This window comes from Theobroma cacao, chromosome 7 (genome assembly GCF_053813885.1).
Source record: "Theobroma cacao isolate CCN51 chromosome 7, ASM5381388v1, whole genome shotgun sequence".
In the NCBI taxonomy this organism is placed as follows: Eukaryota; Viridiplantae; Streptophyta; class Magnoliopsida; order Malvales; family Malvaceae; genus Theobroma; species Theobroma cacao.
Window position 1 is genome coordinate 2,953,826 of NC_142645.1, and position 20,992 is coordinate 2,974,817.

Consider the following 20,992-nt stretch of genomic DNA (forward strand, 5'->3'; position numbering starts at 1 on the left):
ACAGAAATTAGCTGGCTGCGAAGCCTTTGCAAGGCCGGGGCCAGCCATCCATTATGTTTATTGGGGTGAGGGGCTCGGCCAAGGTTACATTTATCACGTGAAGTTCATGCAAAGCAGGCTAGGCAAGTGTTGGGTGCCACGTGAGTTTGGGGCAAATGCCGGCAGCCATGAACTAGACCCCCTGGTTTTTTCTTAGGCTATGATTTTTTTGGCATTGTATATATGGTATAGCTCCAATTTGATCTCATTTCCCAAAGTTTTGAGTAAATAATATGTATGGGGTCAATTCTTCTGAGTGGGAAAACATGTATGGATGATGATTTATTTGCATAAATTCTTCTCTTTCTTAACTTTTCAAAAATCTTTAGTCGACAAGAAAGGAAATAACACAATCCTTAATTGTTTCTGCTTTTGGATAAAAAAGAGACTGATTGATTCAAAACTAGCCAATCCCACTTTGTTTTTGTCATCTCACTCTAGGGCAAATCAACCCTCCATTATCAAAATAATTTTAGGATATAAAGTGACATTAACTAGACAAAAGAGAGATTGAACAGTTTTATTGATACGAAAGTTTGGTGGAAGATAGAGAAGAGAAGCAGCTATATATATATATCCTTAATTTATTAAACTTGCTTATATAATTATTTTTTTAAAATCTAAACCCATGTTTTAACTTTCATGGACATTAGCTTATTGTTTCCTACTAACATATTTTTTAAAGATTTAAGTTGTTCAAGTTGGGGTTGCTCTATTTAGCCCAAATTAGAACAATTTGGGCTGCACTTAAGTAATTGGGCTCCCTCAATTAGATATTTAACTAGGGTAATGTAGGGTTCTCTCTGTCTCCCAACACCTTTTTGTTTGTAAACTCTTGGCTCTTTTACTTTTTTTTCCACCCAAGATGGTCTCCGCGCCTAACAAACCAATGCTCCACTTCATATTCTATCTGTCAATGGAATAAGGTTTCTATCAATTCTTTCACAATCTATCTGTTTGGTCCAACATCCATTCTCCATCATCAATGTATAGTACCAATGAAAAAAAATCAGCCCAATACTTTGTTTTAAACTCTCATTTCTTTCTTTTTTTTCTTCTTTTTCATTTGAAAGACTCCTCAACCACTTTGTTTAATTGGGAACAAGTATCTCCCTTAGCTCTAAAACTATTCGTCAACTTTATGAGTTATGGCTATAGTTTGATTCAAATAAAGAAAGCGAGGAAATGAAATTTTGAATGAAAATAAGGGAAAAAAGTATAAATAAATAAATAAATAAAAACCCTATGATCATTCTTTATAAGGCATATTTTATAATATTAGCTAACAATTGGTTATATATATAAATGTTGATTTACGTATATATGTTGTCATGGACGATCCAACTGCAAACTTGATATAATACTACAGTTTTTCTTCAACTACATCATTACCCAACGAAACTATGACATTTGAAAGTACTCTCTTTACAATAACACAATTAGGAATTTATGAAATTAACTAGTACTATAATAAAAATATGCCATAAGGGGCAAGTGCTCTTTTTTCCCCTTTTTGGTCAAGGAGAATTATGTTATGTGTGGACATGCTACATTTAACTTTTGGTATAGAAGTACATACTACATTATATGGGATATATTCATTATTAATACCTCTTGGTTTTCTTAATTACTTATAGTAGTATTTAATTAAAAAATAATTAATCAATTTAATGTCAGCATCCAAATTAATTTTGTAAAGTCATTTCCACCTCAAAAAGGGGGTTGTGGATATGGTTGTAGGAAAATCAAATGTTGGATATCTTAGACACACACACACACACACTTCTTCTTCATTTGGTAGGCAGTCACACATGCACATGTGTAAAAGATTGAAAAAAAAAAAAACATATTTTAACTTATGCATATGTTTTTTTTGTTTCCTCCTTTTCCATCTTTGCTTTCATTATTGGTGAGGAAACCATTATATGTGAACTCAACTCACACAACTTGCATTGCTCAATCTTAACTTCTTTTTTCTTTCAAATTAAGCTTAGAACAATTGGGGATTAATTAAAAAATATCTCAATTACCATGATGAAATAATTGTTGTAATCTTGATTTTCATTAGTATTTTAAGGGATGTAATTAATTTCTTGTACTTACTACAAACTTAAGAATTCAAGAGGGTTCATTCTCTTTGTTCTTTTCTCGTTTAGGTTCCGTTTTATTGATATTTTTATTATTTTATTTATCTTTTTACATTTTGAAAATTAAGTTATATATATATATATATATATATATATATATATATAAGCAAAAAGTAAAAAAAATGTCATACATGATTAAATAATGACAAATAATCAAAGTGTAATACCAATTATAATATAATTAATATATATTAAAGTACAATCATACATTATGTTATTTAGAAAAATTATGTGTTTTATCGATAATTTTTCATATTCTTGGTATTTGCTTTTGTATCCAAATAAACAGACTTTACTTTCTCATTTTTGCTTCTTAATTTATTTTCGGGAGTAAAAAGCAACTAATAAAAGCATCAATTAAATAAAATCTTAATCTTCTCAATTTTATAAAAAATTTTCAAATTATATTAATTTTACATAACAATGGACGTTAAAAGAATACGATATAATTAAATGGTAAAGATTTCAAATTTCTTATAATGATAATACCAGTTCTATCAATTATAAGTAATTTAACTCCATAGAACCTTATGAAAAGAACTTAATTATCAAATTGGTCTCCTTAATACCACAATTAAACAGAATACTTTTGTTTAAGACAATTATATATTAATCACACATTTCAATTAAATTGTCTCGCGTCAAAAGATAGATCACACTTTGTTTGCATGGCGAGAAATGTTATGGCACAAAACCCTAGGAGCCAATCATAAGGATATTAAGATTCTTGTTATTTTACATTAATTATTAAGTATAATGATGTGATCTAGTAGGCCAATATGGGGTCAGCTTCTATACTTTGAAGCGATTGGCCAATGAGTGAAGGGTGATACCAAAGCTCTAAGCACAAATTAGATAAAGATTTTTTAGGTAAAGTTTGTAAGATTATTCTCTCATAAAAATAATTAAATTAAAATATTACAGATATTTCAAATCAATGAAAATTTTATTAAAATTTTTAATAAAAATATTTATTTAATTAAAGTGTCAAAATTTATTTAAAATTTTTATATTTGATACGGAAATAACGCTTTGCGATCTATGAATTTGAAAATTTTTCGATCGTAGCTTTTATTTAATCATTTTGAAAGAGAAATTCAACAAACCTTGTGTTGTTCTTATCCTCAAACTTGATAGAAAAGACAACCTCTTTCCAAATTTTTGCAGATAAGAGACTCTTTTTCAAGGCTTTGAAAACATTGCAGGACATTATAAGAGCTATAAAATCATTGGACTTTTCAAAAGAACATGTGAAGTTGAAACCCTATATAACTAAAAATCTCACTCCCCTCTTTCATAACTTGTTTAGACGCGTGTTCTATGCTTCAGCCATAAGTTCTCTCAGCCAATAGCATATGTTCAAACTTGAACATAAATATATATGAACTTGTCTTTTATAATGTAGTATGGGCTATTACTCTTTCTTTAAGCTCAAAAAACCCTATATTGCATTACTCTTTCATGTAAGCAAGGTCTGTTCAAACCCTCTCGTCTACTATATATATCATGCTGCTAGCTAGTGCATTTCCCTATAGATTTAGTTATGGCAGCTAGGTAATTCTGCAAAGGGCACATTTTTCTGCTTGTTCTTGTTATAGTCATAGCTAGTACTACTTCTTTTTTCTGCAAAGTACTGATTCTGTAAGTGTCCTTGGTGTGTTCTAATTGAGTGTCATAGTATTTGAAATTTACTTTCTGAATATATGATCATGATCAGCTAGCATTCAGCATAAAGCCCTAATCCTATGTTGGTCATCCTTCTTTCTTTTCTTTTTCCTTTTTGCTCAGCCAATTAAAGAAGTCTTCTCCCTTGGGAATATAGGGGGAACCAACTCAAATACATATAAATCCCACCAACTGAGAAAACAAACCATCAAATGAGGGGCAGAGAGATAAAATCTCCAAAAGAAAGCCTGAAATAGACTTGATACAACAAGCTAATCAGCCTAAAAAAACACTAAAGCTACCTCTAACTGTGGAAATATCATTCCTGTCCGCACCAAACTTAGCCAAAAGAACCTACAAAAACAGTTTGCATCTCTTAAGATGTCGGCACAAATCAACTTGTCAATTTCCTTGAAGAGCTCCCACTTATTCTCTAGGTTGGTCATCCAATATCAAAGTAATCATGGCTCAACCAATAGGAATTCAATGATTCTTGTTCTTAACTAGAATGCATATCCCATTTTATGTTACTTTACTTTTTTAATCATTTCCTGTCCACTAATAAAACGTCCATTAACATTTTTTGCATATGAATTGCAGAAATGGGGTGTGGCTGTTGGTCCTCCTTTTAATTGCTTAGGGAGTTGCATGTTATCTGCTATGGGAAGATAAGCTGAACAGACACAAATTCATGAAAGCTTTATCAGGTAATTAATTTACAAGGAGGTTTGATACATAAGTGCACTTTGTGGAACTATATGCACTTGTCCATCTACCACTATCTGATCCACCTAGCACACAGCATGGTCTATTAAGAGCACATAAATTAAGGCCTATAACTTCACTTTGGTGAAAGGTCTCCAGCTATAGTGACAAGTAGCTAGGTGGAATCAGAATATAGGTGTATAAGAGTTTGGAGAATTGGGTTATGTTCTAGCCAATTAAAAATAACGAATATTTGCATTAATGAACTCACTTGCTAAATTAGATTAACATTTTCCAAGCTCATTTGGTGAATATATAGGGAATTCAAAGGGTCATGGACCATGAAACTCTTCTCGTCTTGGTATAGGTTGTAGTAGCACTTCATAATCCAATGTGAATCAGTACTTATGATCTGCTAAATAAATCTCTTTAAATGTGTATATGGCAGTAAAAAGTTTGACATCCAGATATCACCAGCAAAGCAAGATCAGATCCAATGTAATAAGAGTAAAAACAAGGGGAAACATGTAACTATTTTAGGAAATGAAATTTGATGCAATGTAATGTTCCCTGCTGGCCTTAATTAGAAATTAGTTGACTTTTCTGAACAAAAGGATAAAATTGTTGTAATTTTCTTTCACTATTTGTCATGAAATAATGAAAACAGTAACTGCAGACATACCAAAACATACAGCAAGCAGTGAGGACATCAGTATGTACTATGTATGTATGAATTCACAATGATCAACAAACAAAAATTTTTTTTGCTCGGTCAATCCATAAAAATTTATTAAAGGGAGGAAGAATTTACGATGGGAAGGTACCACCATAAAAGAGGGCTTAGGAGCAAAAGCAAAAGCCAACAGACATGGCCAAAACATAAGAAGAACATTCACAAAGCAAATATATAGCAGTTTTTCATTTATGGAAGACCAATGCAATAAATTTTGAAAGATGCAGTTTTCCATTGTTTTTGGTCTAAGATCATTGAACTATATGCAAGTCATTGTATTAAATATGCATCCATGTGATCATTGGATCATTTATTCTGGGATTTTCAAAGTCTTTTATGATCAGTTTAACTTACAATTCATATAAGGAGTTCTTTTGAGCATGACTTACTTACTTCTGTGCATATTTGTCTCATCAGGATTGAGAAGATAGTGAGGCAATGTTCTCCAACTTCCTCTCCATCTCAATGGCTGTTGAACCTCCATTTTTCGAGAAATACAAGGCCATCCTCCAGAGCTCTGCTGAAATGGAGAAATTTCCCATGGTTGAAGTCTGTGAGGAAATTGAGCTGCCTCTGATTGATCTCAGTGGTTTGAATCTTGGACCATTTGAGAGGCAAAAGTGCATAGAACAGATGGCTGAAGCTTCTAGTGAATGGGGTTTCTTTCAAATTGTGAATCATGGGATTCCTGAAGAGCTTCTAGACAGGTTGAAAAGTGAGCAGATGAAGGTGTTTCATCGGCCTTTTGACAAGAAGGCTGGGAAGAACTTTCTGAATTTATCAGCTCAAAGCTATCGATGGGGGAACCCTCTGGCTACTAGCTTGAGGAACCTCTCTTGGTCAGAAGCATTGCATATATCCCTCAAAGATGTTTCGAGAATGGATGAAAGCAATAAGCTCAGGTACTTAAATTATATTATCTTCTACTTTTTATGCACCATAGATGGACTTCATTGTCTTTTCATGAAATAACAAGGAACAACTTTTAGGCTATTGAACCAAAAAGAAAAACAAAAAGAAAAGGTTATACAGTACAAGTAACAGCCAGAGAAATCTAGATCAAAATTAATTGAAATTAAGGTTAAACTTTTATACACATATAGAATTATAGTCATTCAACTTTGAGTTAAATTACCCTTTAATTTTATTAAAAAAACAAAAGCCATGATAATATTCATATATATATATATATGTAGTACTCTCCTTAATATGCATGAACTTATTAGTTATGTACATTCTATATATGCAAGAACAAGCTGTGAATTCACCAAATTTCTCACTTTTCTTCATCAATTTTTGCTGAAGTTCTACATTTGGCATTTTAAGAGTCTTCCTTTTTTGCTTAAAATTATACTCAATGTATAATAAAAGTATAAATTCGTAGGTATTTAGTTTTGGATTGGTTAAACACTATTCTTATTCATTGCTTGCTACTCCTAGTTTGATCCAGCTAGTCATTATTATTACTGGTTTATTTTGCTTAGTATATTTCATAAACTTATTAGCATGACAAGCTAGGCTTTAATTAGATTTTGAGACACATGGTTGGCTTGATTGTGAACCCTTTGACCTTTGACCTTTGACACCATGCCTCATGAAATGCGTGGAATCTCTTCACTGTTAGGTTCATTACACATTCCAGACCATCAAAACACAGATGTTTTTGTCTTTGCTGCCTAATTAAACCTTAATCCAAGTTACTAATTTTAATTGGTAGAGAGATTATTCAGGTCAAGTGGGACCTCTTGGTTCTAAAAAAAGGAAACTCTTAAAAATGACTGTAGTTGCTGTTATTATTATGGACCTGAACCTCATTCTGCGAGTCATAGCCCTATTAATATATAGTTTAAGTGCTAATTGCTACAGACTCAAAAGGATTTCTTTACAGTTGCCTTTACTCTACTGGTCTATCTATGATCATTATCATAAAATCTCATAATTTTATAGTAGGTACACTTGAGCAGAACACAGGATTTAGGGGAGACAAAGATACCTAAAGTTTCATTTTCAAACCCCATGGCCATGTTGCACATTACAGCCTCAAACCTTATCTTAGTCCTATATATATTTTGTAGTTATAGATGTTGCTTCATGAAGTTGGCATTATGTTACCACCCACCTGCCAAACATTTCCAAAACCCACAAAGGCTATCGCAGCCATGGCCTGGTGTGCCCTCAGCCACCAGACCACTGCCACTGTGGCTGTCACCCCAACGCGCTTTTGCAAGTGAAGCTAAGGCAGCATGTGTAACATCACCCTCATAAGCTTTTGGCCTATTAGGTCTCGATAAATAGTAACAATCAATCTAGTGTTACTGTCTTCCTAATCGTGTGACCAATTAATTTCCCTTCTATTACAGTCCAAAGTTTGATTTCTTTTGTAATTATGTGCTTCAAATTGTTAACTAAGTGGTCTAATTGTTTCACCACTTTTCGCTTTTCAGGTTAACCATTGAAGAGTATGCAACAAAAGCTAATTTACTGGCTCAAAGATTGGCTGAATGTTTAGCTCAAAATTTGGGTATCAAACCAAATTATTTCCAAGAGAACTGTTCACCGAGCTCTAGTTCTCTTCGAATGAATAGATATCCTCCTTGTCCATACTCCTCCAGGATGTTTGGCATTATCCCTCACACTGATACTGATTTCCTCACCATTTTATCCCAAGACCAGGTAGGGGGATTGCAACTGAAGAGAGATGGAAGATGGGTTAGCGTTAAACCCAATCCAAATGCCCTAGTTATCAACATTGGTGACTTGTTTCAGGTAATATGTATCAGCTACTAATTGTGACAATATCTTAATTAATACTCAAAGAGTTAGGTTCAGTGTACTTCCTTAATTTGTGTATTCAATCTAATAATGCAGGCACTGAGTAATGGCATGTACGAGAGCATTACTCACCGAGTGGTTGCCAATCAAGAGGTTGAAAGGTACTCTATGGCATACTTCTACTGCCCCACCTACGAAACTGTAATAGAAAGCTGCAGCAAGCCAGCTTTATACAGAAACTTTAACTTCAAAGAGTATAGAGAGCAAATCGGGAAGGATGTAAAAGCTACTGGGGATAAAGTAGGCCTTTCTAGGTTTCTTTTGTGAAGGGGAATGCCTTGTGAGCTGCTGCATTCCATGACAGCTTAGCCACAGTGCTTATGAAAATAATTGTATGTGGGATTCAACTACTCATTTGGCTGTTGTTGTTTGAACATTTTCTGCAAGAAGAATAAAGTATATATTTGGATATAGAAATTATTTTTGAGTGCTTCAACCAATTACAAAGAATGAAAATCCCAAATTTGTATGGTTAATTGAAGCTTCAAGGCTTACCCAAAACTTGATTATTGTTATGTTAAATTTATAAGATGGAAAGAGAAAACTGCCATTGTCAACAGTATTATTTCTTTTTGTCATGGGGTTTCACTTTTGTGAATGCTGCCAAGAGCATTTTGACTTTGGGTAAGGTGAGCACTAGCTGGAACAGGAAGTACTTTATCCAAGTGGTGAATGACAACAGCCTGCATATGGGAGAAGGACAAAGAGTGGAAGGCCCTAGGAGATCCAGCTTGCCAAATTGCCAACAGGCCCCGGGTTCCTTCCCTCATCTGACATTACTAAAGACAATATGCTGGTAGGTTCGAGTTGGCCTCAGGTTAACCGAAATGGGAAACATCCCTGATTTTCATTCACGTGTATGAAATGACTTTATGTGCCAAGAATCAACACATTTATGCCACTTGCTAGTATTGCTACCATGCCCCCCCCGCTTTGAACCCTTTTCTTTTTCCTCACCCCCCCATTCCCTTTTCTTTCCCCCTGTGCTGGCAAGCTCCTAGACACAACATGCTTGTCAGGTTGGTGTTTGCCTTGGGTTATTCGGGAAGAAAGAGACGTCCTGAATTTTCAATCACGTCTAACCACCATTTACCTATTGGACATTACTTTCCTTGCCCTTGACTTTAGTGGAAAGTTCAATGTAACTTTGGAGTATCTTGGGTTTTAAAATTTTACCTGGTGCATGCAACTTACTTTGAAAATGCATATTATTGAAGTGATAACTCCCAGCTTTCACTCTTTTTACTTGCAGGCTTTTGTCTGTTGAATCGATTGAAAGAGTAAAAGTTGAAAACATCTTGTAATAATCTTTTGTTTGAATAAATTATGTTGATTCAAGTTTTTAATCTTATCATTCATAAGCAGAATACTTTGTTCGATCTTAATCACTATTATTTCTAACAGATAACGTCGCATCTCATACTCCATTTTTACATTCTTACATCGTCTTTTTTGTTCATCACTTTAGTGATTGAACATCTCAACCGTGGAAGCTCAAACCATCTACATTTATAACTCTTACGATAAATTTAAAATATATTTCATCTTTGAAAAAACAACGACATAATTATTATTTTAAAATATCACATTCCAAAATATAAAATAATTATTCGACATAATTAATTAAATAGAGTCTTTTCCACAACAATCTTTTGGGATTAATTTCACCACTTAAAAAAATGTGACTTAGTTCTTACGACAATATACCACACAACCACAATCTTGTGTTGTTTTTAATGCAAAGAAGAGTCCAAAAGAGAGACAAGCCTAATGTCCTAAGCTACTACATAATTTTTTGTCCATTAGTTGCCGACTATAAAGTTGCAAGAAAATGTGGACTAATTAAGTCCCATTAGTTGTCACATGGGGGCAGGTTAAGAAGAAAAGGTACTTTGTTTTCAATCTTGGCCATGCATTTTTGGTCTTCAAGTCTCCTCTCCAAACCCTCATGGATTACACATCTACACGTGCATGTTTTATTCTTTGTTATCGATGGTTCCAAAACTCTCTTTTTTTTTTTCCCCAATTCTCCCTTCTCTTAATGAAACTTTTTTGAGTTATGCAAACATTGGTTTTCTTTAAATTTCATTTTTTAATACTTAAAACTCGAAAAATGTTATTAACCCGACAATTTTTTGAATCCAAACATATATAAGAAAAGGAAAAATATAAACCCGAGATGTTAACGGTAATGATTTGGAATCTCGTGTTGTATCACTGCGGCGTATGAACTAGGATGGGAGTGAGTAATATATATACTAAGAGTTTATATTTAATATACCGTCAATGTATAAATATGATAATATTATCATTGATTTATAAACTACGATGTTATTAAGAAGTAAAATAAAAAAAAATAAAAATCTTTTTTTAAAAATAATGACTCATATATTAATCGAGAAAATTACTTGAAATTTAATAAATTATACAAAAAAGGAATGTGTGGAAATTTTCCATTATTTTAAGATCAAATTCATAAGTAATTGTCAAAAACAAAAACACCCAACAATTCAGAAGTGGGCTAAAGAAAACTTAATACCTTTCAAAGAAGGAGAAGTGGGCTTAGCAAATGAAGCTTATTATTAAATCCAACTCTCCAAATCAAGAGGTAGGCCCATGATCAGCTTCCAAGAAATACTTATGGGCTGTAATAGAGCCCACTAAGAAATTAGCTAGGCCCATGTTGATATATTGGACCTATTTTTCTTCTTTTGGGGCCATAAACTGGCCTTTGAAATGTAAGATAGAAGGCCCAATTACTAGCCCAAATCTGGTTTATCCATTTTTGCTGACCAACAAATTTCTCACTTAATATCATACATTAATTAAGTTGTATTTAACATATATTATGCTGATTAATAAATCTTTTTAAATTATAGATCATGTAAATGAAACTTTCATTCATATTTAATTCCTGGAAAAACTAGAGCCTGAAAATACAAATTTCTATGTCACATGTCATGACCAAAAGATAAAGATTACAAAAAAAGTCCTTAAACTATATTAGTTTATATAAGCCTCACATTGTTATTGTATCTAAAGAAAACATTAATTATTCTTTGATTTGTATTAAAAAAAATCATATTCTTATATTTTACAAGCACAAGACTTTAATCTGTAAGACTGTAATGAAAAATTATCAATCATTCGACACAATATTAGCCAACATTTTTTGTTCATGTGACATATAATATGATGTGACTATGTGGCAACTAAGGCCATATTATGTGGCGGGTGTGAACAAGGGAAAAAAAAAAAAAATTCACTTCGATTATCATGTGATCACCTCATAAATCATGTCAATAAATAAATGTTAATTGATATTGGATTTGATGAACATTAATGTTTAAGTTTTTTTTTAAATATAATAGAAAGTATAGGAACCCAATTGTGTAAACTATTATAGTGGAGGGTTGTTTCCTTGATGAAACCAAGTTTAAAACTTCCAAAACAAGAATAAAGAAAAGAAGCCACATGCACATTGACAGAACACCCCATAATTGACCATTAATAAATTTAAAAAAGAAAAATCTTCCTATCATCAATCATCAGCCAAAACAATATGGCCAATACCTCAAATCCCCATAGGTTGGGTTAGTCAACCATGACCAAGTTTTTAATAGTAATATATAGCACATTATTTTCCAAGTAACTTACACATAATTACAAATTTGCAAAATAGACCTATTATTTTATCAAGTGGAAGTCTTTCTTTAATGATGTGTTCACATTGAATTGTACTTTTCTTTTCCTTATTTATTTTCCCCCAATTACTAATTATGAACCTTAATTAGGGAAACAACTATAATCCATTTTAATAATTCAAACAAGGGGGAACAAAATTAATACTAATATCCTTTTGTTATGAAATAGGTAAGAGTTTATTTTCCTTTTTTTTCCCTTTTTTTTCATTAAATCATTCCCTTCATGCATCAAGACTGAGTACACATTGGATTCACTTACTAAGAACAAAACCCAAATCTCCCTCCAAAGTTGAAACTTGCCGTGTTTCAACATATATGTATCTATCTAAGATTCACCATTCATCCTTAGCTCACCTCAACTACCACCCAGCATTTCTCCCAACAACTCATTTTATTGGTCCTTTTAGTCAACACCACACTACTTGTCCACCTTTCATTGGCTCAAAACCCTTAAAAAATCACTGCCAAAGGGCCTTTATCAACCCCCAAAAGCCATGGAAGAGCATATATTACAATAATGATGCAAACTTTTTTTATTATTTAAAAGAAAACGCTGAGGGACAAAGCAAACAAATCATTCTTTTGTACTAGGCTTCAAAGCACCGTGTTCTTGGCCTTTCATTATTTTCTTCTGAGCTGAAAACCCTTTTTGCAACACTTGACCAGAAAAACACCAATTCTCAGTCACCGGAAAACATGGCGGATTCCGGTGGAGGATGTTGTAGGTGTTGCTGTAGCTTCATCTTCACTCTGGGTCTGACTGCACTTTTCATGTGGCTGAGTCTACGTACTTCCAACCCTAAATGTTCCATAAAATTGTTGTACTTACCATCACTTAATAAAACCTTAAACCTCTCAACAGACCCTACCTTAAACTTCACACTTGGGCTAGACAACCCTAACAAAGACAAAGGGATTAAGTATGATCCTGTGAACGTGACGGTCTACGATTTTCCAAACAGAAGTCATGTCATAGGCGGTGGTGTGATTCAGGGGTTTTACCAGGGTCACAAAAAGAAGGCTACGAAGCAGTCTCAAGGGACTGCTAACACGACAGTGGCTTTACGGGCTGTTTCGGAAAACGGAACGGGGGTTTTCCGGGTGGATATGTCGACGGCGGTGAAGTTTAAGATCATTTTTTGGTATACAAAGAAGCATAAGATTAGGGTAGGAGCAGATGTGCTGGTCAACGCTAGTGGTGTTAAAGTTTACCCTAAAGGGATCAGGCTTAAGTCTATGGCACCAAAGATGGGAAGTTTTTGTGTGCTGGTGGGAGCTTTGGTGAACTTCTTGGTCTTCACTCTGCTTAGTTTTTGGTGAGTTTTTTTTTTTTTTTGTTTTAATGCTTTTTAGCATACTTTGGGATGTTGGTATTGTAGAAGAGAAGGAAAAGAAATGGAAAATGTTGATGTTGGTAGCACCTAGCAACATTGAGAACTGTGATTCTTTAATTTTCAGTGAACATTTGGATTAATTGTTTGTTTGATTCAATTGCATTGAAGAATTTGTTTTTAGAAAGTAGATGTTTTATTGTATGAAGATTTGAATTAAGTTCTTTTCTTGTTCTGGGTTTTTTCTTTTCTTGGGCAGTGGGAAACATTGATTTTCTGTCTCTATGAAGCTTGTTTTGCCCCCTCACCCCTCCCCCTCCCTCCCCCATTACTTTATTCCACTACCATCAGCAGATGTGGATCAGGGAATCTAGCACATGAAGATTTTGATCTTTCTTCAGCTGAATCTGTTTCTGCAATTGATTGGATTAGATTTGCTTAAAGATATTTGTAACTTATGCTTGATTGAGAACAAAAGCAGTCCAGACCCACTTGAAAAATGTGGTTCCAAATTGATTGGTAATAGTTAATCCTGATAGTTCATCTGAGCGGTAAGATTAGTTCAGTGGGAAAAGAAACAGGAAATTTACTAGAAAAGGGAGCAACATTTCTTAATGGAATCTAAACGCGGTATCCCACTAGTAAGTGGGAAATGCAATGCACAAGCAAAAGGAAACTTCTTAGGATTCCTCTGTTGATGTAGAAATTTGTGAAAGTTCTTTGAGGTTGTCTCTCCAGGAAACTTCCCCAAAGTTTTCTTGAGAAGAAAAGTCTTTCTTTGTATGAAGATTCTTAGCAACTTTGCTTGGTTGATGAGTTTGTGTAGTGGGAGTGGGGGAGGGGTGTTTAATTTCTGATATAAAAAGGAGCTTTAAATGACCTGGCAGAAACTTCTGGCTTCAACTGGCAGGTTGACTGAAACATAAACAGTAGAATTCAAAGCTGCTGGTCCTTAAATATAAATAGTAATTGACATGTTGTTGACGAAGACAGATCTTGGTTACTTTACCAGGGTCTTGATCGATGTAAACAAAGCAATAAAAAGAAATTGATTACCACATGTTCAAAGGCTTGATGAAAGTAGTTGATCTGCAGAAAATGTTAATTTTTCTAGGCAATAACAATGATTTGAGAACTATCTATATTTGTTCAATAAGATATTGTTGGAGAAACTATGCTGAGCTTTGAATGAAATAAGTAGGGCCAGACAGACTAGTACATTTAGTAGGTTTAAACAATAAAAAAAGCTCCTATGGTAATTTATTTAACTGAGTACTCACTTTGTAGTGCATTCAAATAAATCTTTAAACTTTGATGTAGATTCAAATAACTTTAAGGAAAATTTAATCGCTGTTAGACTTAATTTTAGTCTATTTTTTCTTGTTCACAAGGCATATGATCGACGAACTTACATGACACATGGCAGTTGATGCTAAATGAGTTGGATTTTTTTACCACATCAGCTCACCAAGGTATATGCCGCGTGAAAGAAAAAAAAACCAATTGAGATTGGGTCTAGGATCAATTAAATTTCTGCTAGCCTTAAGAGCTTGTTTGGACCTAAATCAAAGATTAAAAATTCATTTCACTGCAATAGTGCAGAGCTTTTTTAGTAAATAACTCTGTTGTTAAAGCAACCCCTGTAAATTCAGAACTCCATCTCTATGCTTTGAGGATTTTACTATGACTGTGCCAAGAAGGCTAAGTGAAGGTTTACTTTCAAGGCATTAAGCCCTATACCCCAAGATCAAAAAAGTTAGCAAATATTGTTCAAATTTCTGATTTGTTCAGAACAAGATTTAAGATGAATGTATATGCTTATCATAACTATTAAGAGTGAACTCTCACATATTATAATCTGAATCTGCTGAGTTGATCATTTGAAAGCATAAATGTCTACATCTACAGTGCAAACCAATTACCGAGCTCGAAGTAGTTATTCGGCAAGTAAATACCAAACTCTTTGCCCATATCTACAAAATCGTATATGGTGGATTCCATCTTCATCAAATGGCTTCAGCTCATAACTTTAAGGTTTACCGGTAAGGAGAATTCCCACCCTGAAGTTTTATCAGTGAATAGTATGCACCTTTACGACCCAAGGAAGTTAGTTCATTGTGGGACCCTTGTTCTACAACTTTCCCGTTCTTGATGACGGCAATGGTATCAGCTTTCTGTATGGTTGATAGCCGGTGAGCAACGGTTACACATGTTCTGCCAACCATCATCTTCTCGAGTGCTTCTTGAACTAAGCTCTCCGACACACTGTCAAGTGCACTAGTGGCCTCATCAAGCAGCAGAATTGAAGGGTTCTTCACTATTGCACGTGCCAGTGCGATCCTCTGTTTCTGACCCCCGGATAGCTGAACTCCTCTCTCGCCACAGTTTGTGTCATAGCCATCTTTCATTCCACTGCAAATGTCATAACAAGTACCTTAACAAACAAAGAGGGTGCCTAGGCAGTAGAATAGGGTTTGTGAGGAAAGAAAAAATGGGGTTGTTCATTGACTAGAAGTAACAAAAAACAAACTCCTATTCTGGGTCAGATCATATCTAAGAGGCTTCATCATCCGGAAGACTGATCAATCAGATATCATTCTTGGCAGGATATTTGCAGCAGCAGTTTCTAGATTATCAGTAGATACAAACTTAACTTCAGTGATTGGTTTGGAGGGTTTAAGTTTGACATGATAGGCGCCCCTGCCTCCAATGTGTAGAAGGGATACAAGGGAAGGACCTAGCTTTCTGTTAGAGACAATTCAGATAATGACTAGCCTAGTCCATTGAGTTTAGTCATTCTTTAGGGTGATTTAGTGATTTTCATCTTCAGGAAACCTTGCTGGGTTAGCCAACTTTCAGCCTAATCCGAAGTTAAGGATGCAGGTAGAGGTCATACTGCCTACTTCTGCTAGGTAGCAGTAGATATGAATCTACATTGATTACAGCTTCAACCAATTTTAAACTTTTCCTTAGTGATTTTATATATCAAACAGAACTAGAATGCAGTTCCCATACCTTATAAATTCATGAGCATTGGCAAGCTTTGCAGCCTTTCTTATCTCGGATTCTTTAGCTTTCTGTTTTCCATAGGCAATGTTTTCGCGGATAGTTCCTGCAAACAGGGTTGGCTCCTGACTGACAAGTGCGATATGGGATCTCAGCAGTCTCAAATTATAGTTCTTTATATCCTCTCCATCTATGGCCACTGATCCCTTGATTGGATCGTAAAACCTTTCAATAAGCCCGATAATGGTAGATTTTCCTGAACCACTTTGTCCCACTAGTGCCACTGTCCTCCCTGCTTCGATTTGAAGGTTCAGACCCTTAAAGATCAACTGGTCAGGTCTGGCTGGGTACGCAAAGAACACATTTTTCAGCTCTATCCGGCCCTTAATTGCCTTTTTGATATCCAGACCACATGTATTATCAGGATCAATCTCACTTTTCCTGTCAAGAATAGAGAAAACTGATCGAATGGCACTGCTTCCTTTAGATAAATCATTAGTCATGCTTCCAGCTTCAGCAATGACATAAGCAGTAAATAGCAACACCAGGAACGCTTGGAAAAGGTGCTCTGATGTTATTAACTCTTGTGTCAATAGTCTCCCACCATACCAATAAGCTAATGCTGTAGAGGCTGTGTTGAAAAATTGCCAGCTAAATAGGCCTAAACCTGAAAGCCAGGAGTGCCTGACACTTTCATCCTTGGGACCCTTTAAGGTGTCCTTGAAAAGCCCCAGCATTCTTTTCTGAGAAGAAAAAGCAGTAATAGTTCTGTGGTTTACAACAGCTTCACTTGCTAGTTGGCTTCCTTCCTTCTGTGCTTTTTGGGCTTTTACTGCCACACTCTTCATCAAGACACTCCTTGAAAAAAAGCTCCCAACAACTAGTGGTTGAACTGCAATCATCACAAGTGATAGTCTCCAACTAAGTTTAAGTGCTACTGCATAAGCAAAAATAGACCCAAAAATTGCTTGAACCAGCAATGACATTCGGTCCCCAACAAGGGAGCGAACCATGTTGGCTTCAGTAGCCAATCTTGTGCAAATTGCAGCACTTGTGTTTTCTTCTTCATCAAACCAGCTAACCTCAAATGTCATCAACTTTTGAAGAAACATCTCCCGTACCCTTTTTGTCAACTTCTCTCCCATGACTGAAAAATTGTAGTGTTGGAGGAGACTGGATGTAAAGTTGAGAGCAGCTATGCCTATGAAAATGAATGACAAGGTGCTGGATTTTGACTTGATTTCAGATTTGTCTGTGCGGAAGTAAATTGATATAAGTAAACCCACACAGTACGCATTTATGGGCTGAACTGCTCCTGAGCCAACTGCAGCCAGACTTCCAATCAAGGCTCTTCCCCACTCTGGTGCATTCATTTTCAACAGACGCCACTGGGACGGAGCAGGATAAGCTAGTTGCTTTAAGTTTTCATCATAACTGTCATCATCAGGGTCATATTGGATGGTGTAGGAATAGGGTGTTCCCACAGATAGAGCAGGGCTGAAAGGGTTTAATGCTGGAGTACTTGGAGCACTTGATCTATAACTCATTGGGCTTTGTGCAGCATGCATCCTGTGGTGATATCTTCGTTCAGTTTGGTAATTTGAATCATCAGAAGCTTCATTTTGCAATGCCATTTTCTGTAACTCTACCATCCGGTAGTATTCTCCGCCTTCTCCACCATTCATTTGCATTAGTTCATCATGTGACCCGGATTCAATTACTCTACCAGCTTGAAGGACCACAATTAGATTTGCATTTCGGATTGTTGATAGGCGGTGAGCAATGATGATTGATGTCCTTCCTACTGATGCCTTGTCAATTGCTTCCTGCACTATCCTTTCAGCTTGTGCGTCCAGTGCACTAGTAGCTTCATCGAGAAGCAAGATTTTAGGGTCCCTGATTAAAGCCCTAGCTATGGCAATTCTCTGCTTCTGGCCACCAGACATCTGAAACCCAAATTGACCGACCTGGAAATCCTCACAGCTTTCATGTTACTATTAAAGGCTTATAAGTTTGTTTTAGAATTAACTCAAATATAGTAATTTGAAAACAGTTCCTGATTGACAGAGTAGAAGTTAGCTTACATGAGTTTCATATCCCTCAGGTAACTTGACAATGAAGTCATGGGCATTAGCTGCCTTAGCTGCATTTATTACATCCTCCATTGATGCTCCTTCTTTCCCAAACAGTATGTTTTCTTTTATGGATGTTGCAAACAGTACAGGTTCCTGGCTAACTAGACCCATTTGAGATCTCAACCATTTCAGCTGAAGTCTCCTTATTTTGTATCCATCCAAGAAAACTTCTCCTTCAATAGGATCATAAAATCTTTGAAGCAATGCAATGGTTGTGGACTTGCCAGAACCACTGCCTCCAACAAGACCTACAGACTTACCAGCAGGAATTCGAAGATTTAAACCTTGCAAGACTGGTGTATCAGGTCTTGATGGATAACTAAAATAGATGCCCTTAAACTCAATTTCTCCTCTTACATATGATAAAGCCTTTCCTTTCCTATCTTCTGTGTCTATGGTAGGAACACGGTTAATCATCTCGAAAATCCTAGTAGCAGCAACAGTTGCCTCAGTGATGCCAGTTAAATTTGGTAGTGCACCCAAGACACTCCTGCAATGTAGAACCAAAACAATAATGAGTTAAAAGTTCAATCAGGATATTAGAAAATAAAGTCCACCATAAAGAAAGTAACTCACAATCCTCCCATTATGACATTGATTCCAGCTACAAAAACTGAGCCACCTTTTTCTCCTTTTTCAGTAACTAAATAAGTCCCTACCCATGCCTGAAAAGCCCATCCTAGATAAATGCTTCCCATACTTCCCATCAGCAAGCCCTTTGCCAAACCTTGCTTTACTCCCAATTCCAAAGTCTTTTCAAGGGCACGGCTGAACTTATCTAGTGTTTGATTCTCTGCTACATATGAATATACAGTTCTTATCGAGGAAATTGCTTGTTCTGCAATCCCACCAGCAATACCATAAGATTCAATCATCTTCATTATCACATCCATCATAAGCTTCCCAAATACAAGTCCAGGAACAATGAACAACAGTGTGAAAGGCAGGGCAGCTAAGGTAAGTTTCCATGACAGTATGAAGGAAACAACGAGGCAGAAGAAGAAAGTCGAAAGGAATGTGAGGCAGTCAGGTATCTACAAGCAGGAAAAAGGAATATTATTAGAACAGCATACTGATGAAGAATATGTTCTAAATAACTCTAATAACAAACCTTCAAAGTATCATGTAGTAGCCAATAGTTCTTACATGGTTAAAGAAATGATCTATCTATTGACTACTATAACGCATTCCCTTTCTGGGATTACTTGGATAGATAAATCAAGTTATTACTCTTTCCAGGAGAAAGTGCAGTGTTTCCCCTGAGTTTACAACATTGAATGAGTTTTGTGTGCAAAAGAATAATGCTACATGATCCAGACCTTCTCACATATTGCAACTTGAATTGCATTGGCATCAGCAGATATGGTTGACACAACTTGGAAGGTTGTGGACGAGCCAGCTTCCTGAGTGTCAAAGAAGCCAACTTCCTGTCTAAGGACAGATTTCAGGTATTCTGTCCTTATTCTGGAAGTCTGTCTCTCAGCAGTTCGTGTCCAACAAATTCCTTCTGTAAGTATAAATGGCATCACAAGGAAGCAAAGGACGTTATTTGTATCCAGTTTTTATGACTACCTCTTTGTTATGAAAAGTCTCTGCCGAAAGTTATTAGACTTGCAACTTACCAACAAAAGCAGAAAGTCCAACTCCAATTGCAACATAGAGCAGCCTAAGTGCAAACTGCAGAATAGAATTTACAGTGGCAGAGTTAACAAAGTAATTAAGTATCACAATTGAAGTTCTTGATGCAATGATGAGATAGGTGTTACAAAAACATTCTGGTATATTCGTTTCATAAGGTTCCTTCATTTTTTCCTAGCAATTCTTCAATTAGTTACAAAAGATCCATTTTGTTTGTATATTACCATGGATTTCAACAAGTTTCCAAGAGGAATAATAGTGCAGAGTGGATACAAAATGTTTATATAAAGTATCCCACATGCACTTACACCATTGATAACTTCAAGAATCTAAAGAGAATTCAGTTTAATCTACTTAATACGTTAACTTCAAACACCAAACCACAATTCAAAACAGAGCAAATACAACTTAAATGATGAAAACCTGTCTGATGGTTCATCATAAATGGAGATAGGAGTCAATTTTATCCATGTAAATAGCTAGGATTTGCTGCTAGGCAGGTCTGAAGGCCATAGCTTTACCTTTGGTCATATCTTTACATATCCTGAGAATGCAACAGCTATTGACTAAAACAATAAATGTCATGAGAGGAACTTAATGGCACATACCTTATCTACAGTATCATTAGACAATGTGATATTAGTATTTCCATATTCATTGATCACTTTGCTAAGTACAAACATTGTAAGAGGGTACTGCAATCCATCTCCAATGCTGCCTAAAGTTCCCAAAAACATCAACAGCTTGTCCAAACCATCAGCATACTGGAACATGCCATCTTTGGCAGCCATATTCTATGTTCCTTTCAGGAGAAATGAGCCCTTACCTTGTGATTATAGTTTACTTCAATTCTAATTGAGGCTTACATTACATTTTATATGCAGGACTATGTACTGTTATCCACATTCTAATTTGCAGGCAGAATCTATCTTACTGTCTTACTCGAGTCCCCTTTTTACGCCAACGCCATATGGAATGAATTAATGTGTTTTTAATTTGGCCGGTTTATGGGTATATCTTGGCGGCAGAATGAATGTTGGTTTCAATAATTCCAACC

At 35.4% G+C, this 20,992-nt stretch overlaps 3 protein-coding genes across 4 annotated transcripts; 2 read left to right on the top strand and 1 right to left on the bottom strand.

Moving 5' to 3' along the window:
- The first annotated feature begins 3,520 nt into the window (after nt 1-3,520).
- LOC18593658 (gibberellin 2-beta-dioxygenase 8-like) lies at nt 3,521-8,522 on the top strand. Of its 2 annotated transcripts, none has more exons than XM_018124474.2 (5): nt 3,521-3,658; nt 4,452-4,558; nt 5,707-6,191; nt 7,734-8,055; nt 8,158-8,522. In XM_018124474.2, exons 3-5 carry the CDS (start codon nt 5,728-5,730, stop codon nt 8,386-8,388), a joined length of 1,017 nt encoding a protein of 338 aa, XP_017979963.2. In that variant the 5' UTR covers nt 3,521-3,658; nt 4,452-4,558; nt 5,707-5,727; the 3' UTR covers nt 8,389-8,522. The 2 variants fall into 2 exon arrangements, with proteins under 2 accessions (XP_017979963.2, XP_088664480.1); XM_088808354.1 differs by lacking the exon at nt 3,521-3,658 and adding an exon at nt 4,051-4,288.
- Nucleotides 8,523-12,355: 3,833 nt separating this feature from the next.
- Nucleotides 12,356-13,343, top strand: LOC18593659 (protein NDR1-like). Its single transcript, XM_018124480.2, has one exon. The coding sequence runs from the start codon at nt 12,522-12,524 to the stop codon at nt 13,143-13,145; it is 624 nt and encodes a 207-aa protein (XP_017979969.2). The 5' UTR covers nt 12,356-12,521; the 3' UTR covers nt 13,146-13,343.
- Nucleotides 13,344-14,893: 1,550 nt separating this feature from the next.
- Nucleotides 14,894-20,726, bottom strand: LOC18593660 (putative multidrug resistance protein). The gene is made up of 7 exons (XM_007020978.3): nt 20,544-20,726; nt 19,920-19,974; nt 19,617-19,804; nt 18,874-19,331; nt 18,247-18,787; nt 16,172-18,129; nt 14,894-15,568 (listed from the first exon to the last, which is right to left on the bottom strand). Exons 1-7 carry the CDS (start codon nt 20,724-20,726, stop codon nt 15,193-15,195), a joined length of 3,759 nt encoding a protein of 1,252 aa, XP_007021040.3. The 3' UTR covers nt 14,894-15,192.
- Nucleotides 20,727-20,992: the final 266 nt, after the last annotated feature.

Excerpts from the sequence above, each read along its gene's own strand:
- LOC18593658 (XM_018124474.2), top strand. The coding sequence starts at position 5,728 with ATGTTCTCCAACTTCCTCTCCATCTCAATGGCTGTTGAACCTCCATTT. Across the intron at positions 6,192-7,733 it reads GATGAAAGCAATAAGCTCAG|GTTAACCATTGAAGAGTATG; the intron begins GTACTTAAATTA and ends TTCGCTTTTCAG. Across the intron at positions 8,056-8,157 it reads ACATTGGTGACTTGTTTCAG|GCACTGAGTAATGGCATGTA; the intron begins GTAATATGTATC and ends CTAATAATGCAG.
- LOC18593659 (XM_018124480.2), top strand. The coding sequence starts at position 12,522 with ATGGCGGATTCCGGTGGAGGATGTTGTAGGTGTTGCTGTAGCTTCATC.
- LOC18593660 (XM_007020978.3), bottom strand. The coding sequence starts at position 20,726 with ATGGCTGCCAAAGATGGCATGTTCCAGTATGCTGATGGTTTGGACAAG. Across the intron at positions 19,332-19,616 it reads AAGTTGCAATATGTGAGAAG|ATACCTGACTGCCTCACATT; the intron begins GTCTGGATCATG and ends TCCTGCTTGTAG. Across the intron at positions 18,788-18,873 it reads AATGTCATAATGGGAGGATT|GAGTGTCTTGGGTGCACTAC; the intron begins GTGAGTTACTTT and ends TCTACATTGCAG.